Here is a 17,693-nt window from a genome sequence, read left to right as displayed (position 1 = left end):
TACATGTGCACGCTCTCTCATTCCCTCTCTCTCAAATAAATCAACTTGAAAAAAGTGGAAAGCTGAGTTATGCAAGAGAACTTTGGGTGGCAAAATGGAGAAAGGAACAATGTAGTGAAGCAAAAGCTATTCGTTTTTTCACTTACATATTCAACGAATAGCCATATATTTAAAACTATCTATGAATGTTAGGCTAAGCACAGGAGACACCGATACAAAAGTGAAGATCCAGCTCCTGATCTCTTTAGGCGACATGGACAGTCAAGCAAGTATAATGTGACAAGCAAAGTAATTGGATATTAACAGGAACACAGAAGAGGCATAACTATTAGAATAAAACCCCACCTTCCTCTTTTATTAACAAATGGAGCTCACTCTAAGTCCCAGGGAAAGCAAGGGCCATTTTATGGTCAATTGGAAAACCCTCCTCTCCTCCAATCACCGTCAAATTTACAGGGCAATAAATCAATCGTAGCAGAAGCTGGCTACATCAACCTAGTCACCTTTGCCCAGTGCTCCTCAAGAACCGCCAAGGGATAGACATAGCAAATAAAGGGATACGGCTATGAGGTGAGTACTTTTCTCCATGCATGTGGTGTTTTGAGTAAGTAGTGTTCCTTTTTTCTTTTAAATGTCCCTGTCTCCTCTGCAAAATGATCTGAACAACTCACACTTTTCTTTTGGACCTGATATTTTCTTCCTTTTTCCAGAGACCATGAGGAGTGGGAATGAGATAGTGCATGAAGTCACAGGCTGACTGGAGACATTGTGTGTGTGTGTGTGTGTGTGTGTGTGTGTGTGTGTAACAGACAGGGAGGGTTGAATCCAAGATGTTCCTCTCTCACTGGGAGAAAACTCTCACTGGGAGCTTCCTTCTGGAAGTTGGCTAAAAGTGCCATGGATTAGAAGTACAATGAATGCATCTCTTTGGGCAGGGAGGGAAATGGTATACAATCATTAAGGTTTTTAATCATAATCTGGATTTTAATTATTCTAAAATTCTGTTTGATGAAAAGTGGCTCTGGGTAGGGAGGGTTTCTGAGTAGGAAAGACTTTCTACCTTTTGGAATCCCCACCTACCCACTTCCTGGCAGGATGGCAGTAGTCCCTGAGGCAGGAAAATGCCTAGGGTTGTCCTCTGAGGATCCTGAACTTCCAGAGCCTGTTCCCCTGGGAGGTGTTGAGCCTGCTCCCCTGGGAGGATTCAGAAGCTGTGGAAGAGGCATGTGCCTTGGGTTTGTAGAGGCTGGGAAGCAAAGTTTCCTCATGGAGAGACACAGTGCTTGGAGAAGGGAAGCTGAGTGACAGATAGAGTGTTTGCTGTGGTAGTGAGTCATGGGCTCTGTGTATAAGAAACAAAGTCATGTACTGTGAGCACATGGGGTGGGTCTCTCAGACTTCTTTCACTGCCTGAAATTTCACCATTGGAGATCCAGCCTCTAGATTTGTAAGCTCTACAGTCCAGGAGACATTGTGGAGAGAGTGAGAACACTCAAGGACTGGTTTAAGAAGCAGAGCCTCAGTGTTTGCCTCAGTTACACCACTAACCATGGTTAGGCACAATTCGTTAACATTGACATAAAATGGGCATCATGTTGCATGCCTGGTCAACTTCAATGTAGGGGTATCATGGGAATATAATAACATGATATATATCTTACAGGGATTAGAGTAAACCTTTGAAGAGTTTAGAGGAGAGATACCTGATTTAGGCTAATATGAAAAGATAGTTAATAAACTCCACCTTCAATCCCAAGCCTCAATCCTAACTCCCTGAAACCCGTGGCAAATTATTTGTAGATCCTTGCTCCTTACCTCCATTTCAAAATTAAGGTGTTTTTTTGCTTGTCTTTTTACACATTAACCAAAGCCTGTCTCAACTAAAAAAATGAAGCTATACAGGTATGAAAATACTTACAGAAATGGTCATGGCATTGGGCCAAGGCTGAGAAGAACAGGGGTACAGGGAAATGCAAAGTTAAAAGAGAGGTGAAGTTTAAAAAAAGTTAGAAAGTCTGTTCACCTGGATTTATAGATTATTACTACACAGTTGTTGGTTTGGTATAGCTGGAACATAGGGGAGAGAAGAGGCAGGGCAGCGGGCATAGGAGATGTCATGAAGACCTGTGAATACAAAGCTAAAGCATTTATATTTTATTTGGGAAACCACTGAGGACTTGAATAGAGGAAAACTAAATGACCCCATTTGTGCAGAAGAAAGAGCAATCCATCTGCAGAGAGGAAGCAGAGAGCCGGGAGGAAGCTGTGGTCACAGTTCAGGCCAGAAATGATGGCCTGACTAAAATATTTCCAGTAGGGATGGAGAGGAAGAAATAGATTTGAAAGATATTGGGAAAGGAGTCTGACTGAACTGGTGACTGGCTGGAAGGACTAAAAAAAAAAAAGAGGAGTCAAAAAATTTACTTAGGTTTTTGACAAAATTGTGATTCTGTTCTTCAAGATATTAATCATGTTAGGAGAGGCCAACTGGGCAGAATTGGCATAGGCTGGGACTGGGGTGTGGGGAGAGATGAGTGCAGGTTTAAGCATGCTGAATTTGGTGAAGTGTGTGGGGCATCCAGGTGAAACATCTAATAGGTGGTTGCACACATGAATCTGAATCTCTGAGCTAGAAATACAGATTACGTTGTCCTCTGTTATATGAAGTCATGAGTCGTGGAGCTTGCTAAAGGAGAAAGGATAGTGGACCTATGTAGAAAATGTGGGACATATCAATAGTTAATGAAGCAAGGGACTAAAAGGAAATTGAAGAGGAACCAGAAACATGGGTGAAAACCAAGATTGAATGATAATCAAAAAATCCAACCATGGAGAAATTCAAAGAGGAGGAAGTGGTTGATAGTGCTGGATGTTTAAGAGAGTGCCCATTGTATTCAGCAGCTAAATCCCTGGTGACCTTGACAGGAGGAGTTTCCTTGGAATACGGGAAACAGAAGACATGCCAGTATTATATGAGGAAACTAATACAGGCAGGGTGGAATTATCTTTTTGGAAAGTTATTTGTGGAAGGAAAAAGAAAGTTATGATGGTACCTAGAGAAGAACACAGAATCATCACCAGAGTTTAGGGCGACTTGGGATATACTTTTGAGGGGAAAAGAACACATTCAGAGGGAAAGGTTGATAATTCAAGAAAGAGGAAGGATAATTGGTGGAATAAGATTTTTGAGAAATTCATAGTGTGTGAGATCTATAGGATAGATACAAGGGTTATGCTTAGACAAAAGGATGGAAAACTCTTCCACTGAGAAGAGGGGAAAGGATAAGAATTTATCTAGATGTAGATAATTTTTATAGAAAAGCTTGGGTTGAGAAGCAGGGAGACGAAATAGTTTCTGTAAACTAGTTGTTTTGTTTGTGATGTTGGAGATGATTGGACTGAGAGTAGCAAACAGCATAGGTGACAAAGGTTGGAGCTTGAAAACAAGGATCAATATTTGAAATTTCCCCTAAGAGAAATGAGAGAAAGTGGCAAGATTGTCAGTCAGCATGAAGGTTCAGCATATTTGTCAGATTATGAAGCCAGTGGCATCTACATTGGGCTGAGTGCATAAACCCAGAAGGGAGAAGTTTGGATCAATGGCTTCATTGTATAGATTCAGTTAGCAGATAAGGGAGCAAGGAAGATGTGGGAAATAATAGCTATTGAGGCCTCCATCGGGGAAAGGTGGTAGCCAGGTGGGACTAAGAAATTAAGAGGGAAGGGAACACAACAGAAGCCTCAATGTGATCAAAGGATAAGGAAACAGTGTAATGAGAAGGTAAAAGGGCATGAGCTTCTGCCCAGGAAATAGGAAGTACAGGCTAAGAGTTCAGAAGGGGACCAATTCTGAGGGGTGATAAGTTCCAGGGAATAGCCAATATGCAGGGGTAGTAAGAAGCATAGTGATGGTAAAGAGTCAGCCAAGGAATGACATGGTGAAGGCTGTCATGGAATTGTGAGGCATAGATATAATGTGAGGTTTACTATAATTAGAGCAGAAGAATGAGAGTAACCCCAGAATCTGACTTCATTTTGCAGATGGAGAAATGCACATCCAAATAGCTAAAATACCCATCTGTTGGTATGCAAGCCAGGACAAGAATTGAACTTCTTTGGTTCCCAGTTCATTACACACTCTAATACACCAAATATTTTAAAACATGGGTCTATGCATGATCAACAGGGCTACTGTGAGCCACCAAATTTATATGGGTTTGTGTGCTGTGATCATGCAAACAAGCATTGTGCTGGAGATCAGAATTAGGTTCATTTTTGTTGCAAGAGTCTTAACAGGTTTAGTCACTTCTGAACAATTAAACTCCTTACCATCATGGTATAGGAAGTGGAATAAGATGACTAGAATTCAGGTTTTCTTACTTTTTCCCTCCCTGAGTGTACCCTCTTCTCTACTGCCCAGGATGGGTGTGAGGATCAAAGTGGCATCTAGAAGGGCTTTGTGAGCCACCTTAAACCCTCATCTCTCTCCTCTACTCCATTCCACTCCTCCCTTCCTCCAGTTCTTTACGTCTGATATATTCTTGCCTTGGACAATACTCAGTTCCTCTGCAGACAAAAAAGACAGGAGGCTTAGAGGTGTTAGACGCACAGACTAAAGTTCATTGTAAACACTGTAATGGATGGAAACCAATATTCTCTTGATTATATAAAGAGGAATGCTTATAATCAAGTCATCCTGCAAATGAGTTCAAATTCTAATCATGATGCCTATCTTTTGGATTGATGGGGTTTGTGGTTTGCTTAAATGCCATTATCTGTGTCCGTCTAGATGGCAAGGAATCTGAGTGTGTTGGAAGTCCTTCTGATCATCTTCTTCCTAACTATACTCGCCTTAGATATCTTCTTGATGCTTTTGGTGTTGGGAAATCCTTCAGGTAAGGAAGATGCTTGTTGCTTTGGGGTTGGAAGGATTGGTAAAGAAAGTCCTCTCTGGTTGCCAAAGCCATCATTATATTTCTTCACTCTTCAGCATGGCACCACATTGCATTATTCAAAATCCACATCCACAACTAATTTAAGTCAATTTTCAAAAGACAAGTGTTCTTTTTCTATAGCAAATGCTTTAATGATAGTGATGTTCAGGATCTTCTGATGAAAGTCTCATTTGATAAAAATTTAACAAGATGCAAAATTAGGCTCATTGGATTTCTGTCCTTCAATCCAGTCATGAAGCCTTCAAAGAGAAAGAACCAGTTGAGGTAACAGTGCCCAATCCCATTACATCACGGAAAAGGAAATTAAGTTACAGGCAACTTGAGGGCTGATTAACTTGGCCTAAATAGATCTATTATAATTAGCTTCCAGCCCATATTCTGATTGAAATAACTATGATTTCTTCATCAATACCTTTGAAACTGTTCTTTCTCACACAGAAGCCTCAAACAGAATGCCCTCTCCTTCATGAACACATGATAGTCTAAATAATAAAATAATAGTGTGTAATACAAAACCCTAGCCCTAATTAAAACAGAATTTGAGGTTTATTTTGCTTGATGAAGTTCACTTTCTAAATGTAGGTTAGGCGTGCATTGAAAAGAAATTGTGCTGAGAGCAGAGCCTACCTACTCAATCTCTTTTCACCACTGTCCACAGTAAACATTAGGAACCTTCCAAGAACAGTTATGTCTTTGAAAGAAGATTTGAAAACCATGGATATAAACTGTTTTTAGCCTATTACTACCTTTTCCCTAGAAAACTTTTTTTGAGTATCAAGTCCCATGATATTACTATCCAATATACATGAATAAGTAGTTTCTCTTAGTTAAAATAAAACTACATCTGCAGACCTGCATTTTTACCCTAAATCACACTCTAATTCATGCAGAATAGTTTCACTTTTAACTGTTGTATATGCTGGGCTTCTCTCGAGATGCTTTTGGAAGATATGTTTACATGAATTGAAAAGGAGGGTTTTTAATTTAATTTTTTTTTGTTGTGGTAAGAACACTTACCATGAGGTCTACTCTCTTAATAGATTCTTAAGTGTACGATACAGTATTGTTATTGCATAATGTTGTACATCAGATCTGTAGAACTTATTCATCTTGCCTAACTGAAACTTTATACATGTTGATTAAGAACACCCCATTTCCTCCTCCCCCCAGGCCCTGGCACCCATCATTCTATTCTTTGCTTCTGTGAATTTGACTATTTTAGATACCTCCTATAAATGGAATCATACAGCGTCTGTCCTTCTGTAACTGGCTTATTTCACTTAGCACAATGTCCTCCAGATTCATCCATGTTGTTGAAAATAACCAGATTTCCTTCTTTATTTTATGTCTGAATAATATTCTGATACACACACACACACACACACACACACACACACACCCCACATTTTATTTATCCATTCATTGGTTGATGGACTCTTGGATTGTTTTCACATCTTGGTTATTGTGGATAGCACTACAATAAACATGAGAATGCTAATATCTCTTTGATATTTTTATTTCCATTCTTTTGAATTATTCAATCATGCTGATAGCAGAAGTTGGATTGCTGGATCGTATGGTGGTTCTATTTTTAACTTTTTGAGGACCCTCCATACTGTTTTCCCACTGTGGCTGCACCAGTTTGCATTCCCACCATTAGCATACAGGCATTTCCTATTGCTCCCATTCTCATCAACACTTCTACCTTTTATTTTGTTTTTTAGATTTTATTGTTAAGTAATCTCTACATCCCAAATGGGGCTCAAATTTACAACTCTGAGATCAAGAGTCACATGCTCTACTGACTGAGCCAGCAAGATATCTCTTGTTTTCTTTATAATAGCCATCCTAAGATGTGAAGTGATATGTAATTGTGGTTTTGATTTAAACTTCCCTGATGATTAGTGACACTGAGCATCTTTTCTGTTTGCCATTTGTGTGTCTTTAGAGAAATGCTTATTCTAGTCATTAGCCCATTTTTTAATCAAGTTATTGTTTTTCATTTTGGTTTTACTGTTGTGTTGTAGGAGTACCTTATGCATTTTAGAATTTTGCCCATTTTCAGATAGAAGGTTTGCCAATATTTTCTCCCATTTCTTAGGTTAACTTTTCATTCTGTTGATAGGTTCCTTTGGTATCCAGAAGCTTTTTAGTTTGATGTAGTCCCTCTTGTCCATTTTGGCTTTTGTTGCCTATGCTTTTGAGATCATATCCATAAAATCATTGCCAAGACCAATCTCATGAAGTGTTTCTCATATGTTTTCTTTTAGGAGTTTTAACAGTTTCAAGGGTCTTACTTTTAAGTCTTCAATCCAATTTTAAAATAAATTTTTATTTAAATATATATACACACAACTGTAGAGCCATAAAGGTAGGAGAGTTGTTTTGAGGTCTTTTTTGAATAGAAACAAAGGCACTAAAGGGTACCTATTATGTCCACTGTTAACTCAAGACTCAAATGCAATTCTGGGCTTTGACTGGCTCATGGAGCCTACTGAACCAGGTCCTACTTCTGATGTTACATTGATGGGTGGGGGAGAGGGGCTCACAAATGTGATAAAGGCTAAAGGAAGAATAACCAACGTTGAGTGAGGATCTTTGTTCAAATGGAGATTATAATATCTTCCTGGTTTACCTCATAGATGGCTAAAAGTAAGTGGGAAAAAAAGCAAAAACAAACAAACAAACAAAAACAAATGTGTGAGACAACAGATAGCCACATGTAAAAAAATACTCCTGAATCCCTACCTGACGACACATATGAAAATTAACTTAAAATGGATCAAAATTTGAAACGTAAGAGCCAAGCATATAAAATTCTAAGAAGAAAACAGTTATGAATATTTTGACGTTGAGTTAGACAGCAGTGTCTTAGATATGACACCTAAGACATAACAACCAAAGAAAAGATGGGTAAATTTTACTTAAAAAAAAAAAAACAATTTGTGCTTCAAAAGACACCATCAAGGAAGTGAAAAGACAGCCCACTGGATGGGAAACATATTTGCAAATAACATATCTGATTCTTGTATCCAGATGTATAAAGAAATCTTACAATTCAAAACTTAAAAGAAAAATAATCCAGTTTTTAAAATGAGTGTAGAATTTGGACAGACATTCTTCATAAAAGATCAACAAATGGCCAATATGTCATGAACAGATACTTGTTATCAGTTTTGGGAAAATGCAAGTCAAAATCACATACTCTTCACTCCCAGGAAAATGTCTATAATAACAAGTGTTGAGGATGTGGAGAAAGTGGAACCCCCACACACTGCTCGTGGGAAGGTAAAATTTTGGAATTTTAGTCCCTTTGGAAACAAGTTAGGCAGTTCCTCAAAAAGTTAAAAAGAAAGAGCTCAACCATATTACTTAGTAATTCCATTTCCAGATCTATACTATATCTATCTATCTATCTATCTATCTATCTATCTATCTATAATTCAAAACATATGTTCACACAAAAACCTGTATGCAAATGTTCATTGCAGAATTCTATGTCATAGTCAAAAAGTAAAAAACAGCACAAATGTACATCAACTTTGGAACAGATTTTTTAAAGTGTTATATCCATACAATGGTTATGATTCAGCCATAAAAAAAAGAAGACTGAATTATTGTTATGTGTTGCAACATAGATAAGCCTTGAGAACATTATGCCAAGTGAAAAAAACAGACACTAATGACCACATACTTTATGGTTCCATTTATATGAAATGTTCAGAATAGGCAAATCCATGGAGACAGAAAACAGATTAGTGTTTGCCAGAGACTGGGAGAAGAGAGGATGGGAAGTGACCATGAATGGGTATGTGATTTCTTTTTGGATGAAAATGTTCTGGAATTAAATAGTGGTGATTGGCAACACAACTTGGTAAAAAACTGAAAGCAGTTGAATTGTACAGTTTAAAAGGGTGAATTTTATGGCATGTGAATTATATCCAATAACAAGCAACCAAACAAAAAGCAAATGTGTTTAACACTTGTAGGCACAGATAGATACCAACTACTAGTGATCATTGACCTGAGAATTTGGCTGACAAGTCTGTAACTTTGCCTGCAGCCTTTCTGAAATTGTGACTACACTACAAACTTTCAACTTTTTCCTTTAATTCCTATGCAGGTCGTTCATTTGTTCCAGAGTGCCCAGATATCCCCGAATCAGAGAGGATAGACTGTGTTCCTGGGCATGTGGTGACAGAGGTCAGAGAAATATGCTCTCTGCTATTGTTCTACTGGAATCTATCTATCTGTCATCTATCTATATCTATCTATCTATCAGTTAAAATGACTTTATTTCTATAGGAATTTCATTGATAGTAGAACAGTTTGTTCTGTCAATAGCTGGCTGGCATGGTTATTTTTGCTAAAGCATTACTATTCACATGTTGATTAGCTTGTTAAGTGTTCTTGCCTGTTTGAGGTGATCAGAAAAAGCCCTTTATAAATGTATATAAATCTGTGGACACTAAAAGGACAGACAGTGATCTTTGAACACATATGTTTTCCTTCTGAACTCCTATCATTCTATTGTATTTCCTCATCTCTAAGTTTTGCATTATAGTATATTATTTCTATTCCCATTTTCATAATTTCCCCTATGTGTTATTTTTTTTTCAAATTTATACTTAAATTCTAGTTAATTAACACACAGTGCAATATTGATTTCTGGAGTGGTATTCAGTGATTCATCACTTACATACAACACCCAGCGCTCATCATAACAAGTGTCCTCCTTAATACCCATCACTCATCTAGCCAATCACCCACCCACCTCTCTCCATCAACCCTCAGTTTGTTCTCTCTCTTTAAGGGTCTCTCATGGTTTTTTTCCCACTCTCTCTCCCCCCATACGTTCATTTGTTTTGTTTCTTACATTCCATATGAGTGAAATCATGTGGTGTTTGTCTTTCTCTGACTGACTTACTTCACTTAGCATAATACTCACTAGCTCCATCCACATTGCAAATGGCAAGTTTTCATTCTTTTTGATGGTTGAGTAATATTCCATTGTGTATATCCACCACATCTTCTTTATCCATTCATCAGTCTGTGGACATTTGGGCTCTCTCCTTAGCTTGGCTCTTGTTGATAATGATGCTATAAACATCGAGGTGCATCTATTCCTTCGAATATGTATTTTTGTATCCTTTGGGTAAATACCTAGTAGTGCAATTGCTGAATTGGAGGGTAGTTCTATTTTTAACCTTTTGAGGTACAGCCATACTGTTTTCCAGACTGGCTGTACCAGTTTGCATTTCCACCAACAGTGCAAGAGGGTTCCCCTGTCTCTGCATTGTTGCCAACACCTGCTGTTTGTGTTGTTAATTTTAGCCATTCTGACAGGTGTGAGGTGGTATCTCATTGTGGTTTTGGTTTGTGTTTCCCTGTTGATGGGTGATGGAGAGCATCTTTTCATGTGTCTACTAGCCATCTGGATGTCTTCTTTGAAAAGTGTCTATTCATGTCTTTTGCCCATTTCTTCACTGGATTATTTGTTTTTTGGGTGTTTAGTTTGATACGTTCTTGATACATTTTGGATAATAACCCTTTATCCAATATGTCATTTGCAAATGTCTTCTCCCATTCCGTAGGACACCTTTTAATTTTGCTGATTGTTTCCTTCATTATGCAGAAGCTTTTTATTTTGATCATGTCCCAATAGTTCATGTTTGCTTTTTGTTTTCCTTGCCTTCGGTGACGTGTCTAGTAAGAAGTTGCTACAGCCGAGGTCCAAGAAGTTGCTGCCTCTGTTCTCCTCTAGGATTTTGATAGTTTCCTGTCTCACATTTAGGTCTTTTATCCATTTTGAATTTATTTTTGTGTGTGGTGTAAGAAAGTGGTCCAGTTTTATTCTTCTGCATGTCACCATCCAGTTTTCCAACACCACTTGTTGAAGAGACTATCTTGTTCTCATTGGTTTTATATAAAGGAAATAAGTATGTCAAGTGGGAAGAGGTTGGTGGTAAAGTGGATTGTGGGCTTATGATTTATTTGGACTTATTTCTTTCTTGCCTTATTTGGATAAACAGCAATACTGTGGAATTGGGGAAAGGAGGATAGGGTAAAGTGAAGAGGAGGAGGAACTAAGAGAGTGTTGGTTCATGGGGTCTAAAATCCAGAATAGAGGGGGAGTTCCCAGTGTTGCTAAATGTGTCATAAGTGTGACTCCAAGGATAGCCATGGGAAGAGTAAATGTTTGTGGGCTGGACTATGTGTTCCTTGCGAATAGAGGCCATCAAGCACATATGGATGATTGATTCACTTGTAGAACTCAAGTGACTTGTTATAACAAAAGCCCTCTAAAATCATGTATTGGCAACAAATCACCCAAATGAACAGGTGCTAAAAACATAGATTTTTTTTTATGTTTATGAGTAGCTAACACAAGAATATCAGCTATTTGAACACTGCTTGGTTGTGACTTATGACTTTATCATAAAGGTTGTATATATGTAGATTTTATTCCTTTCCCTTATATTCCACATTCTATATCCCGTAATATCCTATTGGGATATTAATTAGGACTGCATTGAGTTTTGAGTTATATTTAGGCATTTTTTTAATGTTTATTTATTTTTGAGAGAGAATGAGACTCATAGTGCAAGTGGGGAAGGGGCAGAGACAGAGAGGGAGACACAGAATCCAAAGCAGGCTCCAGGCTCTGAGCTGTCAGCACAGAGCCTGATGCAGGGCTCCAGCTCACCAACTGCAAGATCATGACCTGACCCTAAGTCAGACACTCAACTGACTGAGCCACCCAGTGACGCCTATCCCTTTTTTAAAATGTATTTAGGCAATACTGATATCTCAATAATTTTGAATCTTCCCATTCTGAAACCATAGGAAATCTCTCCATTTCAACTCTTTTTTATATATGTATATTTCTTAGCTGGGTTTTATGTTTCCCTTAATATGCATTTTGTTACAGGGATACCTAGGTAGCTCAGTAGGTTGAGCATCTGACTCGATTTTGGTTCAGGTCATGATCTCATGGTTTGTGAGATGGAACCCTGCATGGAGGCTGTGCTGTCAGTAAAGAGTCTGCTTGGGATTCTCTCTCCCTCTCTCTCTCTGCCCCTCTCCCACTCATTCTCTCTCTCTCTCTCTCTCTCTCAAAATAAATAAATGTTTTTTAAAATATATGCATTTTATTACATATGCATTATGAGGATTTTCCCCTAAACCTTTCAGATGCTTAGTTTCTATTATATATGCAATCCATTAAATTTTCTACCTGGTGCTTCTTTTATTACTAAGATTATTTTACACTTATTACATTTATTTTATTTTATATTTACGTGTTTATGTTTTATTATATCAGAATATATTAATTAAATAATTGGCCAACTGAAATTTCCTATTTCTAGATGGTTTCTGTAGTTCTTCTTCTTGAGTTATTAAGTATATATTTGTATCCTAGTTCATAAAATATGTACATGTTTATCTTTCAGTGATATTGCAAAATAGTTTTTTGAAGAATTTGTACCAATTTACAGTCCCTCTAGCAGTAGGTAATAGCAGTTGCTCTGTATCCTAACGTACTCTCCTCTGTATCCTAATGTTCTCTCCTTTTTCTTTGTTTTTCTTAATGTAATTTTAACTTAAAAATTTTAATATTGAAATATAGTTGGCACTATGATATGTATGTGATTCCACATTTCTACACATTACACAATGATGAGTATAGTCACCATCTGTTACTATACCATGTTATTACAATACTGTTGACTCTGTTCCCTCTGCTTTGTATCTCCCTCATGACTAATGAAGTTATACACCTTTTCATATACTTACTGGCTACATGGACAATCATATTTGTGATGTGTCTTTTCAACTTTTTTAACCAGTTTTTTCTGTTGGACTGTTCATATTTTTCTTGTTGCTTTGTAATCATTTATATATTCTGAGTGTAAATCTTTTATCAGATATATACATTGTAAGTATCTTTTCGTACTCTGTTGTTTGACTTTTAACCGAATGGTGACTTTTGATGAAAAGTAGTTCTTAGCTTTAATAAAATCCACGTTACCAAGTTTTAATGTGCATTTTGTATTCTATTTAAAAATTATTGCCTACTTCAAGGTTAGGAAAATATATTCCTATGTATTCCTCTAAAAGCATTGTTTCATTTATCAAATTTGGATTTTTAATCAATCTAGAATTGGTTCTTGTGTATGCTATCAGGTAGGAGTCCAGAACATTTTTTTTCTTGAATCTTTAATAGATCCATCACCACTTATTGAAATAACCATCTTTACCCCTCTGCATTGTAGTGGCCCCCACACTGTAAATTATGTGTCTTTACAAGTGAGGATCTATTTCTGGAATATCTGTTTTGTTCCATTGTTAGTTTGTTCTTTTGCCAATACCACACTCCCTTTATTAGTATAGCTTTATAATAGGTCTTGATATGTGATTGTATCGGTCTTCCAAAGTGCCTTTATTTTTCTTCAAGATTGCCTAGCTTATTCTTCACCCTTTAGATTTCTAAATACATTTTAGAATCAGTTCAGTCCACTGGTTTTCTTACAAAATCTGCCAGAAATTTTATTCTGTTCACATAAAATGTACAGATTAATTTTGGAAGAATTGTCATACTTTATAAGAGTGAATATTCTAATCTATGATCATGATATATTTTTTCATTTATTGAGATTTTTAATTTTGAAGTTTTTGGTGTAGATGTCCAAAAATTTTTTCCAAGTATTTTCTAACTATATGATGTTTGATATTATTTAAATATTTTTAAACTTTAATTTTCCATTTAGCTGTTGTTGGCACATTGACTTAAAATTGATTTTTTGAATACTAATCTTGTAACCAGAAATCTTCTTAAATTTATTTATTATCCTAGTGTGTTTATAAACACTTTTTAATTTTTCTTAGATAATAATGATACCTGCAACTAATAACCATTAACACTTTTTCCCCAAAATGCATTTCTTATTCTCCTTGTCTAGTAACACTAAGGATCCTTTTTCCTTCTTACTTTTCAGTATAGTTTGAGATATTTTATCTAAAAGGCAATATGCAACTACAATAAGTTTCAGAGAATGGAACTTTCTGGGGAGTGATTTTAACTAAACATAAGAAATAACTTTGTGATAAAATATTAACCATGAAGGTGAAATTTCTGATTTTGGAAGAAGTTAGCAACACAGCATTCACGGAACTTAAGCATCTTTCAGAGGCACTGCTGAAAGAATCCTTATATTAAATGGAAGTTGGATTACATAATTTCCGAGTTGATTCTCAAGTGTTATTAGTCAATAATTTGAGTGGAAAATAGCATAAAAGTCTATTTGGAAGATAACTGGTGAATACTCTTTGGGAAAGTTTGGTGTTAGGAGAAGAAAAGAGAAAGGGAGGCTTGTCATGAGTCAACCACTGTAGACCAGGGAAGAGTTTATGAAGGTCTGTATTACTGTTCGTGGTGGCAGTGGAAATGGAAAAGAAGGAGATGTATCTATGTCAAAGATTTTACCTTTGGTACCTGCAATACTGGGAATGGCTTAAAATTGAAGTAGAGATGTTATGGCAGACGGCATTCAAAAATACTGTATTTACCTGAAGGTATTGGATTTCTTATCTTATTGCTTTTTATACAGGTCTATAGATTCTGGAACAGTTTATGGCAGTGAAACTGACCTTTTGGACTTTACCAACCTCAGTTTCAGAGGTAGCAGAGGCACTGAATGTCTGCCTCGGACTTAGGAGTATCAGTTATCTGGAGGTTATCCAGAACTCACAAACTCTCCACTGATCCCCCTCCAGCTTATGTTGATGTTGTTATCTGGAGAGGATGGGGCAGGAATATCGACTGTATATATGGAGAATTAGTAGGCACATTTAAGAATATTTTATGGTTATGATGTGATTGCTTTGTTTATAATAGACATGAAACATTGATTTAAGCTGTATTCATGGCATGGCTTTTCATAGCAATTACATGAGACGTTAGCATCTGAGATACCTTTTCCAAACAAGTAGTGTTGTGACATTATTTTGTTTTTCTTTATCACAAAATTTATACTGGATACATTTCTTTAATAAGAAAGATGGAGACATTATAGTTATGTACAGAGTAAAGAGGGAAAGTCATTCCTTATTCATAATGTTCTCTCTACCTCCAGAGACACTTCCCAGAATCAAGTCAATAATGTGGTGTGTATCCTTCTCTTGATTTTTCTATGCTTTTGCATATATTTATGATTATATTTGCATATAAAATTGATTATCAATACATAAGCAGTACTTTCTTTATGAATATATTTTTATATATTATGCTCATATATTAATATCTTTGTTTTGTTTTAACACAAATTATACTATATATATATATATATATATATATATATATATTCTTTTATAATTTGCTAAGTTTGGTACCTACCCTGGTGTTGGTTTCTCTCATGTTTTGTGGTTCTCGACTGTCATTTTGTATTTAATTATCTATGACCACCTGCCCTATTTACCTTGGCTCACACTGAGTATTTGGGAGGGAAGGAAAGGACTGCCAGAAAGAATGTGGGTACTTGTCTCACGATAAGGGGGGCTGGCTTATTAACTGGTGTATTGCCATGGCTTCCAGCTCCTAGCATCTTTCCTAACTCCCTTAACCTATGAACAAATACTTCAGGATGCCCACCAATTAGCCAGAGCTTACCAATAGCTGTAAGGAATGTCAGATTGGGCAGCTAAGTGTTCATACTGGAGCTTCCCAATTAATCATCCAAAACTATGCCCCCAGTTCTCTTCTACTTCTCCACATTGACTTGGCTTAGATTAGCCAGTTTTTTTCTCCTCTTGTGTTTTAAGCTATGAATACGTTTTTCCCTAGAGTTGATAAAATCTACTTCCTGTGTTTCTGGTCAGCCATATTTCATTATAGCTGACTGTTTTGTAGTGGTTTTGCATTCTTTTCTTTCTTTTTTTTTTGAAATGTTTATTTATTTTTGGGAGAGAAAGAGAGACAGAACATGAGCGGGAGAGGGGCAGAGAGAGGGAGACACTGAATCTGAAGCGGGCTCCAGGTTCTGAGCTGTCAGCACAGAGCCTGACGCGGGCTCAAACTCACGAAGCCTGAGATCACCTGAGCTGAAGACGGATACTTAACCAGCTGAGCCACCCAGGTGCCCCTGCATTCTTTTCTTAATGATACTTCTGTCACTTCATGTAAATTTAGTTGGGTGAAGAGGTGGATGCCTATGTTTATTTCAACAATTTACCATCTATTTTATTTCTTTATTATAACAAAACCATTTTTATGGAAGTTAATCTTAAAGTTGTGGGACCTATAGAAAAAACATCTCACCAAAGGATAATCATTTCAAAAATCCATAATCAAACCACTCTGAGAAGCCATACGTGGTTTATTTTTACCTTGTGGACATTGTGAATATTTTCATCACCTTCTGTCCTAGTTCTATCTTAATCTCTATTTTCCTTTGCTTTCCTTTTCTTACATCTTAGAAATGCATTTCTTTATGCCATATTGTTAGTCATTTCCATGACTCTTCCTCATGAGAAAGTCTAAGCTGGTTGGTCTGACATCCAGCTCACTTGTGGTATGAGTATTGTGTGCCTCCAGCCTTGTTTCTCTTAGTGTTCTTGGTACAATGAACTTGTGGTTTTTATGGATCTGTCATACGTTGCTGCTTTCTCTGCTTGGAATACTGCTCCACTGTTAACTTATCTAACCCCTCTTGGTGCATTAGGACTGGACTCATCTTTCACCTACCTGGAAGCCCTCCCCATCCCACTTGCAGCCTTCTAGGCTGTGTTCGATGGCTGATGTGTATGTTCCCTCAGCCCCTGGGCACATTCTGTCGAGTACTCCTCTCGTACTGGAATTGTCTGCATTACTACTAGACTATGATGTCAGTTTGCTGAAGGCAAGAACTATGTCTTATTTATATGTATTATCATCTCCTTGTCTGGTAGGTAATAAATCCATATTGGATGGATGGATAAATGTGTGAATAAAAGAAGAATGAACATATGACTCAGTGTAAATTCTTGTCTTAAATTGTTAAATTCTTCTTGGAATAAAATTGATTATTACTCTTAGACAGTACTTTCTTTGCTTTATTTCATACAATGCTAACACTGTGCCATTGTTACAGAATGTCTGCAGATGGGTATATAAATGCTGCTGGAAGCCTGTGACACATACAGGTGCCCCGAGGTGCTTCTTCCCTAGGAACTGGGGCTATAAAGTTGGCAAGAGACAGAATGACACAACAGGTGAGTACTGCCCTAATGAGGTCCCAGAGAACAACTCTTGATGACTCAGATAAGCTAACTGCAAAATAAAAGCTAAAAGCTGCCTCCTCACCCCCACCCCCCCAGGGTTTACCGCCAAGTTGAAAAGGCTACCTACCCCATCTCTGTTTGGATATGACGTCCCTGACGTCCTCTTCGCGGCTGACTATCAGACATCCAATCGTTTTCATTTTAAGGTTGGTTCTGTGGTTACCTTTGAATACATCTCTGAAGAATGCCACGCCCCTACTCTGGTTTCAGCTCATTGTCCTTTAGACACTGCATAGAGGTATGGAGGCAGAATGTGCCTCTGTTTCCCTCTGCAGGAATCTCCCAATGGGATGGGTAGGCTCTTTTGTATTTTGTGGGGGACATATGATTGGGTGATCTTTTTTTTCTCATAAATCAGGAAACACAGGGTTAAGAATTAGAAGCTATTCTCACTGACAGTGAAAGTCCTTCATAGCTCTA

General features: G+C 37.3%; 1 protein-coding gene across 4 annotated transcripts in view; it reads left to right on the top strand.

Annotated features, from left to right (window-relative positions):
• Window positions 1–298: 298 nt before the first annotated feature.
• The window catches only part of MGAM2 (maltase-glucoamylase 2 (putative)), a 108,282-nt gene continuing 90,887 nt past the window's right edge, over window positions 299–17,693 (top strand). For 3 of the 4 annotated variants that reach the window (XR_008296572.1, XR_008296573.1, XM_053217978.1), the window contains exons 1-5: window positions 481–570; window positions 4,790–4,895; window positions 9,079–9,158; window positions 17,084–17,204; window positions 17,310–17,419. Coding sequence is in view for 2 of the 4 variants with exons in the window: in XM_053217978.1 (XP_053073953.1) it covers window positions 4,790–4,895; window positions 9,079–9,158; window positions 17,084–17,204; window positions 17,310–17,419 (417 nt within the window). In the remaining 2 variants the exon portion in view is untranslated. Of the gene's footprint in view, window positions 571–4,789; window positions 4,896–9,078; window positions 9,159–17,083; window positions 17,205–17,309; window positions 17,420–17,693 lie in introns of all 4 variants that reach the window. The other variant, XM_053217977.1, reaches the window with a different exon arrangement.

The sequence above is a fragment of the Acinonyx jubatus genome, chromosome A2, assembly GCF_027475565.1.
Source record: "Acinonyx jubatus isolate Ajub_Pintada_27869175 chromosome A2, VMU_Ajub_asm_v1.0, whole genome shotgun sequence".
NCBI lineage: Eukaryota > Metazoa > Chordata > Mammalia > Carnivora > Felidae > Acinonyx > Acinonyx jubatus.
The sequence above is the reverse complement of the archived record's forward strand: the minus strand, read 5'-3'. Positions and strand labels throughout refer to the sequence as shown.